Source organism: Urocampus carinirostris, chromosome 2, assembly GCF_059441175.1.
Source record: "Urocampus carinirostris isolate Australia breed hairy pipefish chromosome 2, RoL_Ucar_1.0, whole genome shotgun sequence".
Lineage (NCBI taxonomy): Eukaryota > Metazoa > Chordata > Actinopteri > Syngnathiformes > Syngnathidae > Urocampus > Urocampus carinirostris.
Genome location: NC_142350.1, coordinates 29,774,367 through 29,802,132, shown reverse-complemented (window position 1 = coordinate 29,802,132; position 27,766 = coordinate 29,774,367). Strand labels below are relative to the sequence as shown.

Sequence of the window (27,766 nt, the reverse complement as noted above, 5' to 3'; positions counted from 1 at the left end):
AACTGATGAGAGCTATGTTTTCTACTATAGTGGAGAAGCTAACAAGCACATGTATGGTGTTGGATTCTTGGTGCACAAAAACATTAAGGCCTCTGTATCAGGATGTTGCCTGCTTGAGATTGGTACGCGATCACAATACGCCTCAGTGCCTCGGCGTTCAACATCACAGTCATCCAGGCCTATGAACCAACCTTAGAACACTGTGATGAAGAAACTCAGGAGTTTTATGCCCAGGTTCAAGACATCATAGAAAAAGCACCAAAGAAAGATATCATCATCCTTCAAGGCGACTGGAATGCCCAAATTGGCATGAATGCTCATAGGGACTGGAAGAAAACACGTGGAACAAGCTCTTACCTACAAACCGATTAAAGAGGACAACGGCTTCTTAAACTAGCTAGCTACAACAGGTTGGTGCTGGTAAACACTCGTGGCAACCACAAGAATTCCAGAAAATACATACCTCCATCTTGATGGAATCCACCACAGTCAGGTTGACTACATCATGATCACACAACATTTCAAAAGTGGAATCAAGACAGCACACATATCCAGGAGCCGATGAGGTCAGCGATCACTTCCACATTCGTCTCCAAAAGGTCAAGAAGTCATGGGATGCGAGGATTAAGTTTGACCTTGAGCGACTGAAAGACTCACAGGTGGCCGAGAGCTTACAGGCCTTTATCTGCGGGAAGTTTGCTCCTTTGCTCGCCTTGGTTGAAGATGTCGAAACCCTGATATCCAAGTTCTCAGAGATGATGACTGAAGCAGCAAAATGAATTGTTGGAAAACAAAAGGAATTCTCCAACAGTGAGACACGAGGCGAGAACTAAAGAAAAGAAACAGCCCTGGAGGAGCAGCCAATAAAAAAAAGAAAAAGCCTGAGAGAAACAAAGGAGCAATGGATGAAAGACCAGTGCTCAGAGTTAAAAAAGTGCCTCAACATGAACAATTCAAAGAAAGCCTTCCAGATTGTAAAATACTTCACACAAACAAAACAGGCAAAAGTCATCAGCATCCAGGATGAGGCAGGGAATAAGCCAATTGAAGAAAAAGATCGTGAATATATGTACAGAATACTGCTCCAAACTCTACAACCACCGACGCAGGGAAACCCTGAGGTCCTAAAAAATTCTGGCCCAGGGGAAAGTGATGACTTCCCTATCCCCAGAGGAGAAGTAGTGGCAGCAAGTAACTCACTAAAGAATAGAAAGTCTCCAGGAGTCGACCGTATCCCATCAGAACTCACACAAAATGTTGGTCAGCAAACTATATATATATATATATATATATATATATATATATATATATATATATATATATACAAAAGTCAATTCCATTGAAGTTGGGAAAAAGTTTAAAATGTCAGTAAAATTAGAATAGAATGACTTGCAAACCTTTTCTAACCCATATTTAAATGAATACACCACAAAGACAAGATTATCCATGTTCAAACTCATAAACTTTATTTCCATAAGCAAATAATGATAAACTTAGAATTTTATAATTGCAACAAGTGCCAAAGTAGTTGGGAAAGGGGCTTCTTCACCATTGTGTTACATCACCTTTCCTTTTAATAACACTCAATAAACGTTTAGGAAGTGAGGAGACTAGTTGTTGAATCGTTGATAGTGGAATCCTTTCCCATTCTTGCTTTATGTACAGCTTCAGCTGTTCAACAGTCCGGGGTCTCCTTTGTCTTATTCTGCGCTTTATAATGCGCCACACATTTTCAATGGGAGACAGGTCAGGACTGCAGGCAGGCCAGTCAAGCACCCGCACCCTCTTACTACGAAGCCACGCTGTCGTGAGACGTGCAGTGTGTGGCTTGGCATTATCCTGCTGGAAGAAGCAAGGGCGCCCATGGTAAAGATTCTGTTTGGATGGCAACATACTTTGTTCCAAAACCTGAATGTACTTTTCTGCATTAATGGTGCCTTCACAGATGTGCAGGTTACCCATTCCTTGGCCACTCATGCACCCCCATACCATCACAGATGCTGGCTTTTGCACTTTGCGTGCATAACAGTCTGGGTGGTTCTGTTCTTCTTTGGACCGGAGGACACGACGTCCACAATTTCCAAACACAATTTGGAAAACTGACTCATCAGACCACAGAACACTTTTCCACTTTGTATCAGTCCATTTTAGATGGGCTCGGGCCCAGAGAACCCTGCGGCGTTTCTGGATGTTGTTGATGAATGGCTTACGCTTTGCAACATAAAGTTTTAACCCACACTTACGGATATAGCGTCGAACTGTATTGACTGACAGTGGTTTTCCAAAGTGTTCCTGAGCCCATGTGGTGATGTCCTTTACACATTGATGTCGGTTCTTAATGCAGTACCGCTTGAGGGCTCGGAGGTCACGGGCATTCAATAATGGTTTACGGCCATGCCGTTTACGCACAGTGATTTCTCCAGATTCCCTGAACCTTTTCACAATATTATGGACTGTAGATGATGATATCCCTAAATTCCTTGCAATTGTACTTTGAGGAATGTTGTTTTTAAACTGTTCAACAATTTGCCCACGCAGTTGTTCACAAAGAGGTGAACCTCGCCCCATCCTTGCATGTGAATGACTTAGCTTGTTCGGGTCTCCCTTTTTTATACCCAGTAACAACTCTCACCTGTTGCTAATTCATCTGTTCACCTGCAAATAGTTGGTTGATTTCCATTCATCCACTTTCTGAGTAGTTATTGACACCTGTCCCAACTATTTTGGCACGTGTTGCTGTCATCAAATTACAGAGTTGATGATTTTCTCCCAAAACAATAAAGTTTATGAGTGAAGACAATAAATATGTTGTCTTTGCTGTGCATTCATTTAAATATGGGTTGAAAAGAATTTGCAATTTACTTGGATCAATTTTTATTTGCAATTAACACACTTTCCCAACTTCATTGGAATTGAGTTTTGTATATATATATAAAAAAGCCCACTTGCGTACGGCACTTGAATGAATGTTTGAGTTGAAACAAATATCAATAACGACAACAGAAGAATAAAACCATGATTTTTTACGATGGTGATTTATTGCTGTGTGGTGGGCTGTGCGAACCGACAATATTTTTACAAGGTACGTTTGATATATTTCCGAACAATTTTATGTAAGTAGGTGCGAGTCACGTATAAGTCACTCAATTTAGCTACTAAAAACTTAGCTAGTGTTAACTAGCTAACCTTAGTGTATTACTGTTGCCATTTCTTACCAATCAATGGATACGTTAATGAGTTGCTTTTATTGCTTTTAACTCCACCTGAGGGAGTAAAAGCCCACATTAAACCCCAACCCCACATTCGCATATTACCTATTTTTATTACAGTGTGTATTTTTGGTAGCACTATTTAATACTCTATAGCAAAACGTTATATTGGGTATTTTTGTATTCTATATCCTTATTTTATTTTTCAACACAAGGATACTCCTGGAAGTGGGAATTTCCCTACGGGGATGAATAAAGTATCTCTCTCTCTCTCTCTCTCTCTCTCTCTCTCTCTCTCTCTCTCTCTCTCTCTCTCTCTCTCTCTCTCTCTCTCTCTCTCTCTCTATCAAAACCAGTGATTCAAAACAGTAATCTTCCAAATATCACATATACTGTATTTAAAACTGTTTTTGCCCTTCCATAAAGTTTATTTCGGCAAAATGAACTGTCATATTATCAACGGATAAAACGGGAGATGAATGTTTAGAGGATAAAGTGTCATTTTGACAAAATAAATACTTTCAACATGCTCAAAAGTGATTTCTATTCAAGGTGCAAATGCCCAGTGCTTTAGTGTTCTATTACATTCCCCAAAATTTTCGTTACCAACTGATTTCAGTGATGTTTGCTCGAGGGCAGACATTTCACGACGGGAGTGCACTTTTCGGCACGACACCGATAATAACTGGTAAGCATCCAGACTTTCATAAGCTTTTAAATCAGCGCCGGTGTGTGGGGATACTCCATTCACTACATACTGGTACAGATCATGTGGACTTAAGTACGGCAGACTGGACGATTTGGTTAGATGTATACATATGCCAGGAGAAAGAAGGTATGGTCAGTAGCTAGCCATGCTATCATCAGTTTCTTTAAATACCACTCTTTGTGCTTTCTGACAAGGAGAACTGTCACACCCGACAGCTGCACAATATTCTTTTGACTTTTTTTTGCCAACGGTTTTTGATTCGTATAGTTTTTGTTGTTTTTGTTGTTATTGTCTACTGTTTACTGGTCTCACCTACTGTTTACTACATTTTACTGCTGTCTGTCATAGTGTCATTGAGTGGTTAGGTCTCATGTGTGCAAAGGGTCAACAATTAACATCACATGATTCCGATAGGCCAACAGAGAAGGCCTTGCAGGCCCTCGCAGCCCACCATTGGTAGAAATCTTCAGGGAGATGTAGAGTAGATGCTTATTAATACTTTTCGTAGAATGTTTGAAAAGACAATTAACCATCGAATTAAAACAGGAAATACACCACCTAAATTCCTTGGAAAAATCTTTTATTTTTAGGAGTGAAGGCGGAAGTAGTGCTCGTCTTCATTAGAGTGTCAAACTTCCACTAACGCGCCAGGCCAGCTGAGTGAAGGTAAGGCGCTTGCTTGGCAGGGCGGCGAAGGAGGATACCTGTCCGGCGTTCTCGCCTCCGACTTCCCTTCACTCAACTGGTTTGACTTGTCACGGAACCTTCTTCATGGTGGAGCGATGAATTTCAGCTAACCAAAGTAGCCCCCTCACGCGTGTGGTTTAGGATGGGCGAGCTGGCGAACGACAACGTGTGTAAAACGACAGGTTCTCAGTTGTTGCTGCCTCTGAGTAAATATTCGGGATTTGAGCTTGCACTGGTAAGAAAATCCTGGAACTCACTTAGTACTTGACTAACTTTCGTATCTACCTATAATGTGTTTATTTAGTTCTGAAAAACGCGTCTTCGTTATACCACAAAGTAAAAACAATCACAAAAATATGAAAACAGTACTGGCATAAATGTCTTGTTTCGTTTATTCCCATTTTAAAGTCGCAGCCTTTCCTTTCATTTATATCTGCGTGTAAATGGAAACAAATTGAATGCTCTGCTTCACTTTACCTTTTTTATCTGAATTTGTGTGTCATTTTTATCTTGAGCAAAACAAGCGTAACGCACAATTGGATACGACGGGAGAACATAAGAGGTTGTCGTGGGGTTTGGAAAAATTCTGACCTTTTTAAAATCCCAATTTCAAATAATTTCCCCTCAATCTCCCTGAAAAAATGTCACTTCGAAATGCCTCTTTAAAATGTGACTACAATTCCGACTTTTATCCCAGAATTCTCACTTTAAAGTCTGAATTTACATCTTAAGACCAAAGAGTTGTCAAAGGACACAAGAGATGAAATTGTAGACATGCACCGGGCTAGGAAGACTGAATCTGCTATAGGCATAACGCTCTGTGTAAATAAGTCAACTCTTGAAGCAATTAGAAGATGGAAGACATAAAAGGCTTCTGATAATCTCCGTCGATATTGGGCTCCATGCAAGAACTCACCTTGTGACGTCAAAATGAGAACAAGAACGGCAAGCAAAAATCACAGAACTTCACGGGGACACCTAGTGAATGACCTGCAAAGACCCGGGATCACAGTAAACAGGTTAGTATCAGTAACACAATGAGCCGCCAAGGATTCAATCCTGCACCGCCAGACATGTCCACCTGCTGAAGCCAGAACACCTCCATCTGTGGAGAGCACATGGACGATCCAGAAGAGGACTGGGAGAATGTGTTATGGTCAGATGAAGCCAGAAGATAGCTTTATGGTGGAAATCCAGGTTCTTGTGTTTGGAGGAGATTAAATACTGAATTGCATCCAAAGAACACCATACCCACTGTGATGCATGGGGGTGGAAATAGCTTTGGTGCTGTTTTTCTTCAAAAGGACCAGGATGACTGATCTGTCTGAAGGAAAGAATGAATAGGGCCATGTAAGGAGATATATTGAGTGAAAATCTTCTTCCAGCAGCAAGGGCATTGAAAATGAGACGTGGTTATGTCTTTCAGGATGACAATGATTCCAAACACACAGCCAGGAGTTGTTTTGTAAGAAGCATTTCAAAGTTCCTAGAGTGGTCTTGCCAGTCTCTAGATCTCAACTTTATAGAAAATCTGTGGAGGGAGTTGAAAGTCCATTTTGCACAAAAACAGCCCTAAAACATCCGTTCTCAAGAGGAGATCTGCATGGGGAAATGGACCAAAAAACTAGCAACAGTATGTGAAAAGTTTGTAGAGTTACAGAAACTGTTTGGCCTTCGTTATTGCCGACAAAGGATACATAACAAAGTATTGAGATGAGTTTTTGGTATTGACCAAATCCTCATTTTCCACCATGATTTGCGAATATATGCTTTAAAAATCATACAATTTGATTTTCTCATTCTGTCTCTCACGGTTTAAGTATATCCATGGTGACAGCTCCGTGTTCTCATTTGTCCGCGTCCCTGCGTCCTAGACGCATCACTTTTGCTGGGGACGCATAGTGTCACATCAACGTGCGTCCCCGGGACGCAACCGATTTGTCACAAAATTGTCATTATTACCCAATTACTTTTTTTTTAACAAAGATTTACTGCACTCCAAACTTTTCGTCAGGCAGATCCGCCATTGTTGTTTTGGTCTCGCGGTTCAAGTTTTCGTCTGCATGCCGATCTCTGCCAACGAGATCTCGTTGTGTAGTGAAAGGAAGTCCGTCTTTTTTTTAGAGAACCGGCTTTTTTGGCTCAACTCATTAAAAAGAGCCGGCTCTCAAACGGCTCACTTGCTTTGATGATTGATATTACGAATTATGTTGTATAAAGAAGTTAAGAAAAAAAGGAAGTAAAAAAGGAGAAAATAAAAAAAAGACAGGTTTGTGGTTATCCCTTTAATCGGTATATTACCAACAATAATTTGATGCAGAAATGAATTAATAATTTGATGATTAAAACTGAATAAATAAATAGATTTATATTATATATTTGTCGTCGATTTACGATTTCAAGCTCGATAACACTAAATTTTGGGGACCCATAGATCTCTGTTGGGACCCATAGATTTTTGAGCATGCGAGGTAAAATGAACACTGACAGCTGCCTTTTTATCACTACATGATGGGGTTATTAGAGAACGCACACACACAGCATAGAGTGGAAAAAAGGCTGGTAATTATTGTTTGTACATATCTAGGTATCTACATCTGGGCAACCTGAGCAGTGGAGGCTATATTGGATGGGTGTAAATTTAAGTCCCTACTTAGTGATTGACCATAGAAATATGGCCTCAAAGTTTTAGTCCGGCTATCGTTGGGTGAAAGTCCCAAGCTAAATTATGACGACATGATAGTTGCGTCACCAAAAATCTGACGTCTTACACCTTCTACTTTCATTTGAACAAAGTAGGGGAGACCCTTAACAACATCAAACCGTGTCTATTGGGACCCAACCAATATGGCTAACGGTTTATTTTCGGGGATGCACAGGATGTCACTAAAACTATCAGTTTCTGAATGTTACATAATTTTGTAGATTGTATCACAAAGTTTGAATGTCTACCCTTTTAACAAATTTTAATTAAGAAAATCCATATAATGTGCCATTCAGGTGAACTTTTTGGCGTGTCAGCTGCTTGCTCTGTTGTTTGCCTTCTGGTTTCGGCTCTATCTCAGCCCTCAACGCAGCAATCCTTTGGTGAGGCACGCTGTGGCCACTTTGCTCGGCGTCATTTTCATCATCTTCTGCTTTGGATGGTATGTTTTGATTTTATTTTTATTTTTTTCAGAATAAAAAAAAGCATGGAACGTGTCCTTCTTTGCAGGTACTCGACTCACTTCCTGGTAGTGGTGCTTGCAAACTACCTCCTAATTATCCAAGTAGACATCAGCAATGTCCACAGGTAAATTTGTTATTTCTTTTGATAATCCAAAATATTTGCAAGTTTCATTGGCCTATTTTCAGACTTTGATTAGGGTATTTGCATTTGAATTGTAGTGTCACTGAGTAGCTTTTTTATTGGATTTTAAAGGCAAGCGACGTCAGCTTTCTTGAAAATAGAAAGCTGGATAAGCTGCTGGTATGATTCTGTTGAAATCACCATTTGGTAGCTGAATTTCTTCCTTAAATTACAAATTGTGCTGGATCAAATTTTATTCAGCATTAAAATCGGTTAGAGATGATCAGGAGCAAGTCATTGAAATGCTCATGGTGCACATGCAAAAACTTTGGCTATATTTGTGTAGCTGCATATAATTTTGTTCTTTTGCATCTCTTGGTTTTACAGCACAATACAATGTGCCCCTGCTTTTGTGGATTTAAGTAAAACCCAAAATAAATACGTATGGATATATATGATTCTAAACTGACTACATATTTTTTGAAATGAATTTTTTTTAGGTAATGGCAACTCACTGAAAACATGTTGAATTAAGAATCTTTTTGTCAAGTGGTTGCTCGAAATTGAAATATTTAGTTTCAGTTAGATAATCAAAGTTAGCTCTATATTGATTTAAACTGTGAGTTCGGATACTTGTGATTTAATCAGAAGAAACACAATTGAGCAAACTCAAGGCATCGCTGCAAAAAAGCATTCTGTTAATTTAACACTCAGAAACTATGTGCACACCCACGAGTCATCTTTCTGACGTCACATCTGCTCTTGAAATGTTAGTTTTATCAGGTTTTACCTGTCAGGCTGTTGTTGTTTTTTTTTCATACATGAAGCGACATCATGTTTTGCGAGGCATTTATTTGGGGAGATTGCATGCAGTGAATAAAAGAAACATGCTTGTTCAACCGCCTCAAAATTGAAATATAAATCAGAGCACTAAATATTAAGTCAGTATATATGTATACTTGATGAAATAAACATGATATAACTGTGTGAAGTTTGTGTTGTGGCACACTCTCATGTCAAGTCATATTTTTTTGTATCTTCACAAAAAGTGTCATAGGGCTGCACAGACTACATTACACCATCCTTGATCTGAAACCTTCAAGAGGGCAAGGAAAAACTACAAAACCTCAGCTTGAGAAAAATAAAAGTTGCAGAAATAACTTGACTTTTTAAACCTTCTTTGCAATATTCCTTTGATACATTTCACAATACGAATTTAATACATCTCTTGCAAAAAATTACTTTTCTTAATAAGTGGCCTAAAAAAATCTGATCTGGATCAGCAATATGGGTCCCGTAGTGAATTATTTTTTTTTACTTTATTTTGTTAAAGTGGACAGACCTCACAAAGTCAAGAATCCTTGATGCAATAATCAAACGTTTGGGGGTTTTGTATGCATTCAAAATCCAAAACGGGTCGGTGAAGACCCTAACACAAGAGGAGGGTTAAATCAGGGCTTGATTTGTGCAAACCAAAGACAACAAATTTGGATACTTTTGAGCATAGTTAGTTATCAGTAAGATTTCCTTTTGGAAATCGAGTTGACAGTCCCGTGTGTCGACATGACGTCACCATTGTTTAATTTTACCGAAACCGCGCCCTCTGTTAGCAACCCGTGGCTCGCCCCGCCGCCAACGAAGCCACTCTGAGGTCCATTCCCCTGACACTGTACAGAGTACAACATTGTCTTGGCAAACACAAACTGGTCTTGTTATATTTAGAAATAATTGTGATTTATAAACAACAAAACGGCTTTACTGTTTGATCTCTTTTCAATTAAATGGTTTTCTGAAGCAAAAAGTCGAAGCTTTTCTTAACTATGCTCCTACCTATTCAGAAAAAAGGGTGAGATGGCTGAATCATGTCATTTGGGAATCATTATATTGCATTTAATCTGTTTTGTGTTTACTGTGTGCACATTCTACTTTATAGTAGCGTTTCTCAACCTTTTTTTGATATGTTTTTTCATTGAAAACATCTCAAGGCACAAAGCTCAAATAAATTAAAATAGATCTTGACCTTAGTATGTTTTTTTTTTAAATGTTTAAGTTGTCAAGGCGGGCTACGTTCCATCATAATTGACAATATAATTATTTTTGTCAAATTGGCTTAAATAGGAATCATGTCATGGCAGGTTGGATAGAAAAATAATTTTGGTGACTAATTTTCATGTAATTATGTATTTTACTTTATATTTAACATATTTTTGTTTTGGTTTGTAACTTTATTTTTTTTTTAATTTTATAAAAATAATTTGCCAGCAAATACATTTAACCACATTTTAAACACAAATATATTTCTTAATATTACTAAAATTAATGAAATGATTGGCCTATGAACGGAATGGTTTGGACAGTGCCGGCTTTCATGTACTGGTAATCTCCAAACAATATAAGTACTCCATTATTTTACGTGTATGACTTTCTGAGTTTATTAGCTACAAAATGTGCTGCCATCTACTGAGATGGAATAGTTTCAGTAATATTCTATTTAAATCCTTTTTTAATTGAAATTACAAAAAAATATTCCTTATAAATTACAGAAAAAAAATAAACTACTCCATTATTATACCTGTGTCACATTCTGATGGATAATAACAAAATGTGCTGCCATCTAGTGATGTGGAATACTTATTTACTCTGCTAATCATTGATACTTGACAACGGTACACTTTGTTGCAAAATAGGACAATTTCCTGCGGCACACCAGAAACGTTTGCACTCCACACTGTCTGATACATAAATTACAATCTAATACTTGTGATAAGAAGCAGAAGTTGTAAAAATAAATAAAACAACAACCATGCAGTATTACAGGAATGCAAAATATGTGGTCTAGATTGTTTTTTGATATACTAAGAGTTCTTTTGTTTGTTACTAGCCAGTGCGGTCCCTCAACCAGACTGACCAGTCTGCTGGGCGATGGCAAACTTTGTCATGATAGTGGCCAAGTCATTGTTTAGCTTAAAAGTATTTGCAGCTTCTGTTAACAATAAATTGTAGGCTTTCCATGCATATTCATATTTTAGAAATCAGACCAAACAAGTCACGTCTAGCTTGCTGTGACACCTTAAGAATGGAGAAATGCTGAAGTTGTGTTGAACTGATTGCAAAAGCAGATTGAGTCATTACATTTTTGCTAAGGGTTATGTTCAGTGGTTGGTATGACTGAAATGAGAGGCTGGGGTTTTGTTTTGTACATCATTAGAATTCTTTGTACTTTTTGTATTTTTTTAAACTACTGTATTCATTTATGTATAATGCACATTTCTTTTAAACTAAAAAAGAACTCATAGGTCGGGGGGGCCTTATACACAAGGATTTACAGTAGTATATTGCCATATTGGTACAATGCTTGATCAGTCGAAAAATATTGCTGAACCCAATTGCAAATCATTGGTTGCAACAGGAGTCGAACCCTGGTCGCGGCAGTAAGAGCGCTGAATTCTAACCAATGGACCACTAGTGATATAGATGGCATACAAAAGGGATTTAGATTTTATCTCATTGTCACTATCACACTATTTGTATTTAAGGTACCAGGGATGAATGTTAAAGAAGGGAAAAAACAGAAAGTTTACCTGAAAGATATTAACAAATGCAAAAAAGCGTGTTGAGGGACACAACTCTTTGGTGTATCTGATGGTTAATAGTACTTTGAAGGATATTAAATAAAAAAGTAATAAAGTTTATGTTGGTATTATGTTCATATATACATTGTCATTAAATGATATCAATAAAAGTTTGTCACTTAAATGTTTAGCTGAGTAAAAGGGAAACGACTTATTCCGTTTTTTCAATTTTTATTTTTTAATTAGGGGTGATCATTATACACAAGTGCAAGCTTTAAACAAATAAATACTCCACCCCAAAAAAATTGTTCCTGGTGGTTTTCAGAACCCTCAAAAAATATTTCTTTCCCCCTCGCAGATATTCCATGGTGCTGGCGATGGGATACCTGACGATGTGCCAAGTCGGCAGGGCCTTCATTTTTAAGTATGAAATACTGTCCACTGACTTCTCCGGGTGAGAAAACTCTCTTTGCCGCACATATTACTATGTCAGGCCATAAGCGTTTTCACGTTATCAGTTAACTATCCTGCAATGTTGTTCCCTGCATGCTTACACAGTCGCCCGTGACACAGCCTTCGGTAAATAAAGTGAGGCCGAATCAAAAGTGGCAGTGTGAGCAGCGCGTTATTTGTTGTGTGACATTGCCCAAGCAGGTGGAGTTCACACTGCATCATTGTCCAACTTTGCTAGGAAAGTAACATCAGTGGTGGGCCGTGCATTTGACACACAGGCCTTTACTCCAGTCTGAGTAATTGTTGTGTAGTTCGCAAACAAATTGGCTTTATAAACCAACTCTTGGAAGTGAAATTTCATGTTCTATTTGTGAGAACTCATGTGGCGGAAAGGTGTTTTTTGCTGGCCACCACGTCGCACTCAATTCTCTGCACGAGCAAAGAACACCGTGCTGCACATAAAGCCTGTCTTTTGTAAGAAAATCCAAGTTAAACAAGACTGTATAAACAGTGACAATGAACATTGACGGGGTATAATTATAAAAAAGAAATGTACTGCAAAAAAGCTCGACCTGACCCGACCATAACGATTGACATTTTAGGTCCAACCCGGCTCAAAATATGGATAGGTTCAGACCTTAACCTGGACTTATTTTAGGCCCAACCAGTCCCAAAATGTTTTGAACCTAGTACCAACTAATGGCTGAAATGTGATTAGTTAAATGCTTAAATATAAAAGTACACACCAGGAAACAGCCCAACCAGGGAGAAGCAATGAAAGGTGGCTGACAGAAAATTTGTATTGGACAAAATATAATGTCATATTGCATTATTTGGATATGTTTTAGGGCAGCAGAGAGGTCCTTGCCGGTCCTGACGCCCCACCACTGAGTAACATAAATACCCCAAATTGCTAACCCGTTTTGGATGGAGTTGGGAGAGATTTGGCAAAGGCAGAGCTAAAACACCCCAAAAAGTTACTGGGGGGGAATTTTGAATGTGTGTTTGTAAAAGGAACTAGGATTTTAACTTTTTAACTGAGCATCGACATTGGATGGCCTCAAACCTATGACGAAAGGGATGAGATGGCTGGGGAAAAAGTCAGTGTAATTTAGAAGATATCAGTGATTGCCCGTCCCCCAAAATTAAGGAAATTGCTGCTGATAAATCACCAGACCTTTAAAATAGTGTACTCTTCTTTGATACAGTGTGATTTTTTTTTTTACCACGGCCAGTTTATTTTTTTGTCCATTCCTCTGTTCTGACAATAAAGCACAGAAACTGTACAAATATTACTGATACCTGTCGTTGATGTTTGACCAGCTATTGGTGAGTTAACAGTGAAGTTTGCTATTCTTTTTTTTTGTTAGAGTTAGCTTTTATAGTTTTTGTCATCTTTTTGAACTGCAAAGTTCTTGGTGCATGGCTTTATATCCAATAACAAGCTTTTTTTGTTAAATCCAATTAGGGCTGTGCAATTAAACTAATGAATGAATACAATTTTCCTTATGAAAATTTGCGAAATCCAAACCAGGGCAAGAAATAAAGAGTTTGATTTGAATTACCCCAAAACTGGTGCCTCTAAACAAACATTAATTACTAACGTGGTAATTGTGACTATTTTATAATTTGTTAAGCTAATTTTAAAATCATTTTTTTCTACCTTGAGCATTCGGCCCATGATGTATTCTTAATCCATAGTACTTCATTCAGAAAACGTGTATCGGCTGATGTATGTTTTTTAAAATCAATTAAAATTGTAAAAGTCCAGAGTGCCAGATACACATTACGCTTCCTTTTCTGCTTCAGTGCCAGCTTGCAGCGGTTATTGGCTGCCGGCCTATATGTCTATTGACATTTACTACTACTACTACCGTGTTGTCTGCATTTTTTTGTGTACACACAATTCAACACACGTACAGTTCATAGAAGCATAACCTCACATAGTTACTGTATATCTGTACTTTTGCCAGCTGAAGTTCAAATTTAAACTGAATTCAATGTTGGTTTATTGTAACAATGTTTGATTGTTTTTCTAACAAGAAAAACACGTAATTTTTGGTTCGTTGTATCTGTCACGTCTGTACTATAAATTATTTTCTTTTTAGGCCACTGATGATTGTGACCCAGAAAATTACTTCACTTGCATTCCAACTTCATGATGGTAAAGGAAGACAATTAACATTCACCTTGAATGTGCAGTTTAGTTGGTAATTAAATGATTAGGCCTTATTGTGGGATGTTAAAATGTGTTAAGTTTGAAGCAGATGCAGGTGTAATTAAACACACTTATCGTTGCAGGAATGTGTAAGAAAGATGAAAACCTGGCCCCAGCACAAAAGCTGTTGGCTATTCCGTAAGTTTTCCACCTCAGTTTATTTTCCATGGTGCCAGTTCTATATCAAAAAACGCTTTTACTTGCTTTTTTCATGACCTTTTTGGAGCTGTCCGGTTCCAAAGGGATAGCGCTATGACATTTCTATCACCTAATTGGTTTTAGGGTGTAGAGGTCTTCCTGAATGTTTCAAAACACTTCACCGAAAACGATTTTGCGTTTTTTAGCCAACAAGATGGAGGCACAAAATAATTTATATATTTTTTTAAATCATGTCTGAACTTGTTAAAATAAATGACTTTCTCTTTCCCTTTAGCAAAGAAGCATAAGGACAAAGAGATGAAGCCAGAGTGAATAGTTTGTTCTTGTTTTGTAATTCTGCCGGCTTAGGAAAAGTTGCATTATTTTGCATTAAAGAGATTAAATGACAACACGTCACTCATAGCATGTTTATAAGCATGCATGCATTCAGAACGGTCAGGTCTGATTATTGTCATGTTGCAGTCATTTTTACAGGCATGTGACTAAATCAAGTTTGGGTCACGAGTGGACCGAACCACTTCTTGACTTGAAATAAAGTTTATTTGGTTTGAAATAACTATTGAAAATTGTTTTATTTTTTCTGAAATAATTCCCCAAGATGTCATCAGTTTGTCTCAAAAAATTACACAAAAATTGGGGAACTGCATTAGAAGCAGATCTGATGATTCAGCTATAGGTACATAATGTCTCCCGAAAATGGGTTCATTCCTTCTTAAAAGCCCCAGGATTTGTTAGTTGAAGGGGAAAGAGAGTGCTTTTATTTTAATGGTAAAAAGGAATGGGCCGATTTGATGCGTTTCCAAAAATTGGATCAAAACGAGCCCTTAAACAGTTTAAAATTGATATTTAAGGTTACCCCTAAAACAGATCATTCTGTTTAAAAGTTAAAAACTCAAAGTGTCAGAAGGAAAAAAAAGGTGTATTGCAACACTAATACACTTATAAATGTGTCTGTTTTAAAGTAACTTGTAAAATTGGGTCTTCTGGTACAAAACAACTGCCACAAATTTTTTTTTTTTTGTCATTTGCTCCAAACCAATTATTGAGTCTATTTCTGACCCAATTTGGGCTATTTATTGACCTGTTTCTCCCATGAACTTGTATAAGCTGTTTTTGAAAACATCACTATCTCTTGTGGCAAACTTTCTTCAAAGAAACTATTCTTCTTTTTTTTTTCACAATTTTGTCATCAATCTTTTCTGACAAAATTGTTTGAATCCAATTGACAATCACCCTAAGCGTTTACGTTATTGTCCTTTTTAAAAAATAAATCTCTTTACCCTGCAGCGTGAGACCTTCTCTTTTGGAATACCTGAGTTACAATCTTAACTTCATGAGCGTTGTGGTGGGTCCGTTCAATAACTACAAGGACTACATTGAATTCATCCAGGGCACACACATCAGCAGCAAACTCGAGCAACGTGCTGGTTCCTGCAACGGCAACAGTGGCAACCACCATCATCCAGAACCTTCACCTGTGGTAACACTCTGCTTTGATTGACCTGCTAGCTAGCAACATGAAGCAAAAAAAAACATTAAAGGGACAAAATGAAGACTGGAGATAAATATACTTTCAAATATAGTGAACCTTGATTTATTGTGGGGTTTTTGTTCCGAAAAGAAGCCATGATGGGTGATATCCGTGAGTTGGAAACCTGTATTTACTATAAAACCATATTATACAAATAAATACCCTTTTATACAAAGAAAAACTTTCAACTTTGTTTAAGAGATAAAAGTTTTATACATTTTTTTTTACAAATAACTACCAGTACCTTACTGCCAAATAAAGTAATCATTAATGTGAAGTTTACGTTGTGAACCAATATTATCAAATTGCGGAGATCCACATCCTGCCACTGCAATGTGGATTTACACCTCTAAGATTCCTTTCTGCTATTGTTTGATGCTGGTCTGCTTTTGGTTTGCGTCATGGCATCATAAAATGCAGATATGCTATTGGCTGAACTACCTCCCACAATGCCTTTCTCTTTTTTCAGTTCAGAATATCAAGACCTTTGTTTAGCATAATCGAGTCAGCGATACAATGCAGTAATCTTTTTACTGTGTTTATTTACTTTTGGTTCCAGGTCTGCAGTAATGCAAAAACATGATTACCGGTACACGTAGTGAACAAGAAATACAGCGGAGTCACGTGAATCACTATCGACTGAGCATGTCACTAACCGCTTGTTATTAAAAACAAAGCGATTAAAGCACAGAAATCATCCGAAGCAAGGTTGTCTTTTTAACCGAAAAATATGAATTGTACTATGGTGCGACTTATATATGGGTTTTCCTTCTTAATTACACATTTTTTTGCCGGTGTGAGGCATACTGCAGAAAATCCGGTAATACGATTTTTATCAGTCAGTCTTTCAGAAATTAATATCAAAGTGGTAGTCTTTTGAACGAAAAATATTTGTTCAGTTTTGATACCGTTCTCTCATCTCCGCAGAATTCTGTGTGTCAAAAGTTGATGGTGTGTTGCGGCAGTATGCTTCTCTTCTTCCTTGTCGAACGATCGCTGCCCATCAAGTACAACATAGATCCTAACTTTGTAGGCCATGCACCCTTCATCTTTCGCCTCGCCTATGCCGCCTTTTCAATGCAGGCTGCAAGACTCAAATTCTACATTGCGTGGACGCTTGGTGAGTAACCTCCTCAGAGTATTGTTTTCTGTGTTTGAAGTTCAGCTTCAGTTTGATTGAAAAAAACGGGATTTAAGGAAGCCACACAGTTCTTTGATCATGTTACAGGGTTCCCCCAAGGTCCTAAAAACTTAGTCTTAAATTTGATAACCTCAAATGAACGCATTGAAAAGATATACATTTTGTCTACTAGTCTCAAATTTAACTCTCAAATGTCTCGTTTTTTTTCCCGTCTTAACTGCGTAATAGAACTTGTAACTGTATCAGTAAACTGACAAAAGTATGGAACGTTGTGTCGTTAAATTATTTAATTTTCTCTGACTTTATTGATTTCTGACCGATAAATGCAATGTGTCGGTCAGAAAATCCAGATTTCCGCGTTTTTTTAAAATGTAGCATTACGTTGGAGCTTCACGTACAATCTCTAAAACGCTGTCGTTGTCTGAATAACTTTGGGATGGGAAAGTGTAGGTTTAACCTGTTGTGGTTGAATGATTTTAAAGTATAACTGGGATCTGGCTATACCAGGAAATGAGTAGGAGGGGTCGCCCAGCAAACGCCCGAACCCTTTGCCGGGGCGGTGCAGCGGAGTAACTGCAGCAGTCGGGCACGGACGCCCATTACGGGGTAGCTTGGCTGACCCTCGGAACACGTCGCAGTGGCGTGCTGCCCTGTCATCTTGGACGGTTCCAGTTTGCTCACCTGCATCCCCGCCTGCCTGCCTGTGAGCTAAGAGGGCAATAGGGGTTTGGGCCAGGCGGTTTCTCCAACGCGCCGTGCGGCCGGGTCGTCGCTGCCGGGGTCTGGTTCCACCACGTGATCACTGCATCACCCTGGCCTCTTGCTTGGCCCTCTTGACGTCGGCTGGGTAGGTCTGTCCCTGATCCCCGCTCGGCCTCACTCACGGCCACCTTAGACGACTTCCCTTGCAAACCACTCAGCCGCCGGTTATGCAATAACTTCCCCGTTCCTCAATACGGGGCTTTAAAATCGTTGCGGCAAGGTGGCGCCTCGTGCCGGGGTCCATCATGACTCGGCACCCTTCCCCATCGTCTGTATGCCAGTATAGGTGAGAGATTGGTCTTACATTTTATTGGATGTGGTCTTGAAAAGGTCTTAGTCTTAAATTTTAATAGAAAAATCCTGGGGGAACCCTGTATTAGGGCCAACAGTGTGTTTGGAACTTAAATCCCAAATGCAAATTGCATTCCTTTCAGCTGACGCCATCAACAATGCGGCTGGTTTTGGTTTCTCAGGCATGGATGAAAACGGAAAGGCTTCCTGGAACCTCATCAGTAACTTGAACATTTTGGGAGTTGAGGTATCCCATCCAGGGGAATAGATTGTATAAATAATGAGGCTGACTTCATTGTTGGTCTTTTTCAGACCGCTACCAGCTTCAAGACTTTCATCGACAACTGGAACATCCAAACGGGATATTGGCTTAAAATGTAAATACAGTCAGTCTGGTAATCAAATTCAGTCACTATAGGTGAAGATTGATGATACACTGAGATAATGCTAGGAGATTGAAATACAGTAAAATTATGTATGCGCTTACTTCATGTGAAAATACACATATGGCAAAAGTGCTCTTTAAATCGACAGAAACTCCATGTTTTACTATAAAGCAAAGAAAAATAAATCAAGAAAACTTACCTTGACCGTTTGATATGAACCAATGTTTCCTACTTTACTACAAATATATAGGAATGAATCAGAAAATTAGAATATTGTGATCAAGATCTTTATTTTCTGAAATGCAATTAAACAAAGAAAAATGTCAAAAAGTATGGACTCATTACAAATCAATTGAAAAATTAGTTACTCAAATTATGGCTTTGTAATCACTGAAACCAGAGAAGTTATGGAGAAGACCCAATTGTGTAGTTAGGTTTTCGCATATTACCTATGCAATGATGCTGTGTTACGGAAAGAAACGACTCCAGAAATAGGATTTGTCAAATGCACTTTAACGAGTCATAAAATGCAGCTGTTTATATGATATTGAAACTTCAAATTACACATAGTAAAACATAGTAAGGTCAAACATGTCCAATCCTCTTTTGTGGCAAATTTTATGTAAGTGCACATGTTTACAAAATCCCAGTGTTGGCTACTAATTAAGGCAATGTTTACCTGTTCCAAATTTGCACAGGTCTTTTATCATTTAGTATATAGTAGAGGACTGTCTCATAAAATTTGACTGGTAAAATTATTTTCTGTAATGCAATTAAAGAATCCGAAATGTCATACATTTTGGATTCATTAATAATCAACAGAAATATTTCAAGCTTCTTATATGTTTAATGTCGCTGATTATGGCTTAAAGCCTACTAATATTTTTTTCACGATATTGTTTATTTTTGAGATTGCCTATTTGAGTTTTGGCCATAATCAGCAATATTAAAACAATGGGACTTGCAATATTTCAGTTGATTTTTTTATTAGAATCTTAAATTTAGGTTTTTTTTTTTTTTTTTTTTGCTTTCCAGAAAATAAATTACTTCATCAAAATATTCTACTTTTAAGAGACAGTCTTGTGCTGCTTTCAAGAGTTGGGAATTATAAATACTTATAAATAATTTTTTGGGGGCTGTTGTGGGGAGATTTTCTATATGAGCCAGTATGCTTTCTGATATTGGCATCGATGGCAACCCAAATGTATCCGTATAAAACATACCGTTTTCATTACTATTAGGCCTACCTGTTTCTGAGGCGCACCTCCCGTCCTCCCCCTAAAGAAGTATTTATCAGATATTTATATCGATATAATATATATTCCACTGGAATATAATGTACATGAAACTGAGACTAAAGAGCTACTGCGTTTTTCCTATATAACAGTTTGACCCTACACTTAGGGCATACAATAGTGCAATGTTAAATCAGTCGACACTTTTCACTCGACCACCAGTGGTACAGAGGACATATGAAAATGCATTAAAGCTTATCTCATTATCTCACCATTTTTATTCACAGTGCCAGAAACACTGATTTGATTTATGCATTCTGAAATGTTTCTCCACTTCACCTGTCTGTAATAGCAATCCAGTTAAATATGTATAGGTACGTAAAATTACTTGTCGTATTTTGTTGACTTTGTTTTCTGTTTCTGTCTTTCGTAGCGTTATTGACACACAGGTAAGAATTGGAGAGACTATTTATCTTATTAGACTGCACTATACAGAGCAGTGTGCTAATGAGATGAGCTCTAATTCCTTTTGAATTCATTTCAATGTATTTATTTGGTCCCCTTCGGGAAATTCATTTTCAGCGATTGTACCGGTGGTGGTAGTCACTTGTTGCAGCAGAGCGTCGCCAAATAACCTATTTACAGCAACTGTTATGTCTTAGGCGGTCTCCCATCCAAGTACTGACCCAAGTTAGCTTAGTGTTCTGGCCTTAACAGATCAGGTTTTTGTTTATCATCTGTACAGCTGTTGGTGTAGTGGTTAAGTGTTGACGCCCTCACCACCACGACCCGGGTTTGTAATCAATTGCATGCATTGTAGTTTGCTAAAGATTGATTGTTAAATTGATCAAATACTGAAGTATAACGTAAAACCTCACACAGCTTAATGCATTTATAGTTTAATCCACTTCATTCTGCGGTATATAAAAACAATAAATCAAACGGTGTCATAATAGTCAAGTAATGTTTATGAGTATAGCCCTTAATCACAAATCTCAAAGGCTTGTACAGACTACTGTTACACCACCCTCTGATGGAAAACCTACTGGAGGGCAAGGAAAATTTCAAAAACCTCAGCATGAGGAAATTAAGAGTATTTAAAATGTGACTAATTATCAGGGATGGCAAAATACCAACATCTTATAACAAGCTTAATGATTAGGACTTTCTGTATAAATATTTTAGTAACCTAGGTTATTCTGAAAAAATGGGGAAATCTAAACTCTGTGATATCGTTCGCTTGTAAGGGTGTGCCACGACCGAGCCCCGCACCACCAGATGGCGCTGACTTTCGTCTTGTCCGCCTTATGGCACGGCATTTATCCCGGCTACTATTTCTCCTTCTTCACTGCCATCCTGGTCACGCAAGCAGCACGCACTGTGAGTTGAGTATTTTCACACATAAATCCTATCAAAAATGCCAGGCTCAGATGTTTTTCCCTGTAAGGTACGGAAATCGATACGTCAGCACTTCCTGGGCTGTAGAAGTCTCAAACTGAGTTACGATACCTTGACTTGGCTTTGCACCCAGCTGGCCATCAGCTATACTTTCATGCCCTTTCTCTTCCTGGCAGTGGAACCCACCTTGGTCTTCTACAGGTAAGCGATCAGTATTTATATATTTTATTCTGCCGGGCCTATCGGCTTTTATCTTTTACCCCCGGGCCATGGAGCACATTGCGCTGGAAGAAAGGAGGCGGTGGGTGATGCGGGGAGAGTGTGATTTCACGCACATGCTGGCAGTTTTCTTTTATTCTAGGATGAAAATGGTGAAAGTAAGAAAAGGACTGTACTAAATATAGTTTAAATGTCAGGCCAAACCCCCAAAAGATGAAAAAGTGCTTTCAAGAATACTATACTTGCACGTGCAACAAAAAGAGATTGACTGTGGCTGCAATGATGACTTCATTCCAAAGATCGCGTCAGCAAGTAAAACATAAATTTACTGACACCACAATTAAAAAGCTTTGTTACACAAAAGTAATTAGATATACTGTGCTACCTACTGGATAAATATTACTTGGTTGGAAGAAAACAAAGATACTGAAGAATGACATGCTTTTAAAATTCCCACTGCACATTTGACAATGTCTCATGGCACATTAGTGTGCCCCGTTCACTGGTTGAAAAATGCTGCCCTAGTGCCTTGTAGTCTGGAAAGTATGGCACCCCTCAAGCTTTGGAAAATTAAAAAATAAATTACAAATAAAATTCCAGCAGGGGGAGACAACAGGAAGCCTTGCGGATGGTCTTTCAGCATCATGAATTTCTTAGAAAAACTTAACAAAAAATAAGGAGGGGCACATCCATCCATCCATCCATTATCTGCACCGCTTATCCTCAGTAGTGTCGCGGGGGTGCTGGAGCCCATCCCAGCTATCTTCGGGCAGAACTGGTTGCCAGCCAGTCGCAGGGCACAAAGGGACAGAAAATTTGCTCTTTCACACCTAGGTTAATTGGCCGGCCAAATTGTCCCTAACATGCATGTTTTTGGAATGTGATCCTGCTGACTGATTCCGTCTGTGTTTCAGGTCCATGTACTTTGTTGTGCACATCCTCAGCATTCTGGCTGTTGTCTTCTTGCATCCTAAAGTCAAAAGCAAAATCTGCCGGGGTTTGTCCATCCAATGCAACAAAAATGACAAAGCGCACTGATAAACAAAACGACTGCACAGTCGTTGGTTACTTAATTTATTTTTTCAAGAGAAACTAAAGGTCATCAGGTGGACGCAATGAGCCAGGATTAATGAGAATGGCTTGGACTGGATAGGAGGCTCCCTGTCCGACTGGGATTCAGGCCAGCATTGGGAGAATGAAGGCACACACTTGTACACGCCTGACTCAAATATCGCAAGCAAGACACTGGCGCATGAATATGGCCATGCTGGCTGTGATGGCACACAAAAAGCTTCTTGTTTGGCGTGTGGCTGGAGCTCCATTGCCCATTGTTATGTACCACACGAACCTTTGTGTGCAACTTTGTGTGTGTTACAAACAAATCAGTGTGGCTGCACAGTGTATATTTGGAAAAAAATGAGGAAATGTGCTTTATTTATTACCCTGCTCCAAATTTCTTGCCAGTGCCACCATCGTTTTATTCCTCAAAAGTATATATTTTTATGGTTTAAAAACACTTGATGGCCACGTTTGACAGCAACACTACTAATCTTTTAATGATTCATTTTATGTACTTGAACAGGCACTGATCTCACACACACACACGAAATATACTGGGGAAAAAAAATCACACAATGAATTCTGAAGAACATTTATTTAAAGAAATTCTCACTATATAGGAAGGTGTATTGGGGGTGTGTAAGGGATTCGCACAAGGAAAGATTTAGAAAATGGAGGTTATACTTCTCCAATTTGGTTTCCAGTTTGTTTAAATGCTTTTAAAGGAGATAATTGACTGAATTGACTAAAAACATAAGCACAGCTAAAAGGACCGGTCTTGAATTCACAAATCTTGAGTTAAAATGTCTGACACGATTCTTCTATTTACTTTTTGCAATTATGAATTGAAAGCACAGTTGCTAGTCAAACTGTTGCCTAAGAGGATTTTGCCCCATTTTTTATACGTTTTTGTTGTGTGTTTTGGACAAATAATGCCTTATGTAAACCAATGAAATTATATATGCAATCAGTGAATTGTATGCATATTGTCAATTTTTTAAACCCGTTTATATATTTTTTAAACTGTGTAAATCAATAAAGTTTCCTGACAACTTTAATTTTGGAATGCAAGCTCTTTAACGGACGGCAAATAATAAATGGATGGTACAAAAACATTGTGACTTGTGTATGTTCATCCGAGCAGCAGCTTTGCTCCCTGATGACAGCCTAGAAAACTAATACTGTCGTTTTCCCAAGCGTAACCCTTGTGTGTCTGGGGGTGGGTTTTAGTGGGGGTAATGATGCTGGAGTAAAGTGGCCACTATGACAACTATGGGAATCAAAACACAAACAACATCTTCAACGTCATGGTTCCTCCAGTGCTACCCAAATGAATGCGGAGACCTGACTTTAAATGCCAGTTCGCCTCTCAACTTCAGGTTTTGGTGAACGTTCCACAATTTTTGGAAGTATGTTCCTCACGCGCTAGCTTAGTGCTTCTCAATTATTTGGGGGTGTTGCACAAAAGCAAACTTTGGTTGGAGCAATGGTTTTAGGGTTTTGAGTAAAAAAGACATCACTGACATCTCAACTGGTATGTCTGTCTTCCACTCAAAGGGATGTGGGTTCTAGGGTTATGGAATTAGTCAGTGCTAGAATTTTAGTTACAAAAAGAAACAGTACTGGTATTTTAACTACTATGATGCATGGATTACATTCCTAGAATTCTGGGTTCATGCTCCAGTCAAGAGGATAAAAATTTTAGGATTGGGGTTTTATCGGCGCGACAAAAAAACCTTTAAACATAGCTACAACCAAAGTCCTAACCTTATAATTTGTTCTGCCTTGAATAGAAATCAAAATCACTACCCTGTGTGTGTGATACAGACATCTTACCATTTGAGCTAGTAGTGCTGTTTAAAAAAAAAAGCAATCCCCGGCTTTAACCAAACCCCGAATCTTACCGTCAACACTAACCGACTAACCATGTGTCTAAATCTGGTTTACAGCAAAAACCTTAACGCTAACTTAAACCCAAAACCGAGCTCCAACCAAAACCTAATATTTGTACTGACTGCACTTGTGGACTGAGCCCACAACCCTGTGAGTTAAATTCGGGTATCTTACTAGTTGAGCTAACAGTTTTTCCTTTAAATTAATTTAAAATCTTTACCGCAGGCCCAAGCAAAACCTTACCTCCACTTGGCGAATACCCATGGCTCCAACACCTGGCCCCTAATCCTTGGAATAGTTGGACATGTTACTTTAAAAAAGTAATTAGTTTCTCACTACTTCCTGTAAAAAGTAATTGAGTTATTAACTGAGTTACTCTATAGTAAAAGTAGCTAGCTAGCAGGGAAAGTAACTACTCCTATTACTTCAAAAAGTAGTTTTATGTCAAAGAACTTGAAATATTCTTAGCAGCGTTTGAGTCGGTTGAAGAGAGAACCACAGACAGTAGCTGTATTATAGAACATTGTAATATTTACTGCATTAACAAGATATTTAGCCTACACTTGTAGTGCAACAAAAATAAACCATAAACAATATAATGAAATAACAATCAGGGGTAAACAATATAAAGTGAGTTTAATACATTACATATAATTTGAATTGTCCGTTGTAGAGATAGGAATTCCAACTATTTTTAGAGAACCGGCTTTCCCGGCTTGGCTTACTAAAAAGAGCCGACTCTTTCGGCTCCCAAATTGCTCTTCGGGTTGTTTTTGTGGCTCACTCCATATATTACCGTTTATTGTGTATTATAATGAATGACTTTAAAAGGAGGAAAAATAAATTAACACTTGAACGTTAACACTGAAAAACACCTGAAACATACATTATATATAAAATCTTCAAACAAAAATATAAAATACAAAAAAATATAACCTTTTTCAAAAACAACAAATTCAAAATCAAGAGCACATAATCCCTGAATTTTTTTCGACCAATCAGATGAGAAAAATAGCGTCTCGAAGGGAACCGGCTCTCTATTGGCGGGTAGCCGGCTCATACCTCTTTCAGTCGCTCTGTCCCCCAGCTCTGGAACTCATTGCGGCCTGACCTCCGAAATTCTGTGTCCGCCTTCAAATTCGGACTCAAAAGTCACCTCTCCAGACTTGCCTATTCTTGACCATATGCCTCACACACTGCCTCCTTTAACTATTTGTTTTATTGGCTATTACTTGCTTGTTTTACTCTTTGTTTATCGTGTCCCACTCAAATGTACAGGGACCTTAGGTGTCGTGAAAGGCGTTTCGAAATACAATGTATTATTATCATTCTATCCAATTATTCTAGCTTGATTAGCACACAAAAATAATGTCTGCGTGATACAATTGCATCATGAATTAGGTTCCAAGGAACAATGACAAAGAGTGCACAGACCAAGTGAATGTTTGAGTGTTTAATAAAAGATCAAATGTTCTCCAACAAATCCTCCACACCCATGCTGGATCGTGCATGCGGCCTCGACCACGATTCTATTTGAAAAAAAAGACAATATTTAAGAAGTAAAAGCAATGCGGTCCAGTACATGCATTTCCAAACTAATCCCAAAATAACCATCGTCATGACAACCAACAATAAAATGGAACGGTCATTTAATACTATCAAGTTGTGTGCAGCCTCACACTTGTGTTTGATAGTGTTTCTTGTCATAAATGTTATTTCAATATAAGACATCAAGTAATACATAAAGAATAAAGGTAAATAATAGCAAAATCAATGGAACTTCACTTTTTGATCACGGATAAACTTGTTCATTTATTATTGTGCGTTTTGTATATTCCACATTCTGTACAATTTGATCATATATAGAAGTCTTTTGAGAAGATCAAACTGCTTCTTTTGTCTTCAGTCAAGTTAATGGAAGAAGTCAGGACGACATAGAATATGTGGGGGTCAAATGATCGCCAACAAAAGGTCATTAAAGATAAATTTCACTTGGGATGTCAGCTGAAAAATGAGCAGCTCTAAATGAATACACGAAAGATTTAAATCATTGAAACGCAGGGAGCAACAACGCAATACAAACCCATATGCTAAATCGTTATAGAAAAACAATAGTTTGTAAGAATCTCCTACTCAAGAGAAAACGGAAGCACATCATTTGTAAATATAAATATGGTAGAATCTATTTTGCACGTCAGAGCATACACAACGAGGTACTTCTTAGCTTTAATGAGATACGTGAAAGGGAAACCATATTAGAAACTTCCGTTTCTGATGTAGGGGGTGCACTTCCATAATTGAAATAAAAAATGAAAATAAGACTTGGGGAGGGTGCCAAGGGTACCCAATAATGTGGCCTTTACCAGCAGAGTGCAACAGATAGAATATAATAGTGTGCACACTGTGAGGTCCCGTGAGAGTGGATCAATTTTAAGCTAATTGGTCCCAAAATAAATCATTTACAACTAATATATATATATATATATATATATATATATATATATATATATATATATATATATATTATGACGGTTGCAACAATTCAACTTATCCACTAGATGGCAGAAGGTACAACTGCTGCCGGCCAAACTAAAATGCTTTTCTTCCTGGCGTCATAATTTAGCTCTGAATACTGTCTCCACGTTTTGTTCATTTCTAAGACAGGTTACATTGTCTTATAGGTCTTAAAATGATGCTGCTACTTCATAAAATTTGTGTTCCTTTTCATGTTAGTGATAACAAAATATATTGAGCAAGCTGAGGATGAGAATGATAACAATCACGTCTGAATCAGACATCCAGAAACTTCATTTCATGAAGCTTTTAAACCAGATCTAGACAAAGCCTCGGATGATTTGGGCTTTTATTGTTCCGTGGTTTCAAAGAGCGAGTCCACATCAGTTCATTTTTCGTCAGATGCGACGGCGGCCGTCTGTGTCCCGTCTTTGCCATCCTTGCCGTCCTTGCCCTCGCCTTTCTTGTCGTCGTCAAAGAAGAGGAGAGGGAACATGCCCAGGATGCAGCCGATGCCCACCCCGATGGCTTTGCCCTGATAGCGACACGGAAAACAAGACATTGGATTCCCGTCGTCCTTTTTGCGCCCTGGACTTTGGGGTTTGACAAATCAAAGCAGTGAAAGAGAATTACATCACACACTTTAAAAGCAGGTCACTGTTGAAAACCTTTCAGGGTATCATTGAGTGTTCGAAATGACAACTTCGTCCACGTCTGATTTTTGCGAAAGAAACAAATTGAAATTGTTGCATATACCGTATTTTCTGCACTATAAGGCGCACCTAAAAGCCTATATTTTTTTCAAAAGCTGACCATGCGCTTTATAATACAGTGCGCCTTATATATGGATCAATATTAAGTCGCAAAGTCTTACAACTAAAGCAAGCAGCCGCCGACTAGATTTTCCCCCAAAGGCGAAGTCGTCCGCGGTGTATGCTGGGATTTATATACCGGCGTTTCATTTCCTAACCAATGTGTCAATCATCATTTGAATCAGTCACTATTGGCTAAAGTTATTCGGCGGTAAAGAGGGCGGATCCT

The 27,766-nt window shown here is 38.3% G+C and overlaps 2 protein-coding genes across 3 annotated transcripts in view; one reads left to right on the top strand and one right to left on the bottom strand.

Moving 5' to 3' along the window:
- Positions 1–4,523: 4,523 nt before the first annotated feature.
- mboat1 (membrane bound O-acyltransferase domain containing 1) lies at positions 4,524–23,376 on the top strand. Of its 2 annotated transcripts, none has more exons than XM_088326176.1 (13): positions 4,524–4,840; positions 7,606–7,751; positions 7,820–7,897; positions 11,825–11,920; positions 14,028–14,083; positions 14,221–14,275; positions 15,584–15,776; positions 16,755–16,947; positions 18,204–18,268; positions 18,334–18,398; positions 20,890–21,022; positions 21,090–21,241; positions 22,174–23,376. In XM_088326176.1, the coding sequence occupies exons 1-13, from the start codon at positions 4,748–4,750 to the stop codon at positions 22,295–22,297; spliced, it is 1,449 nt and encodes a 482-aa protein (XP_088182302.1). In that variant the 5' UTR covers positions 4,524–4,747; the 3' UTR covers positions 22,298–23,376. The 2 variants fall into 2 exon arrangements, with proteins under 2 accessions (XP_088182302.1, XP_088182301.1); XM_088326175.1 differs by having other exon boundaries at positions 4,529–4,840; positions 18,165–18,268.
- A 2,273-nt stretch (positions 23,377–25,649) lies between these two features.
- The window catches only part of tmem65 (transmembrane protein 65), a 41,599-nt gene continuing 39,482 nt past the window's right edge, over positions 25,650–27,766 (bottom strand). Inside the window, exon 8 of the mRNA XM_088326177.1 lies at positions 25,650–27,260. Coding sequence (XP_088182303.1) covers positions 27,114–27,260 — 147 coding nt within the window. The 3' untranslated portion in view covers positions 25,650–27,113. The remainder of the gene's footprint in view (positions 27,261–27,766) is intronic.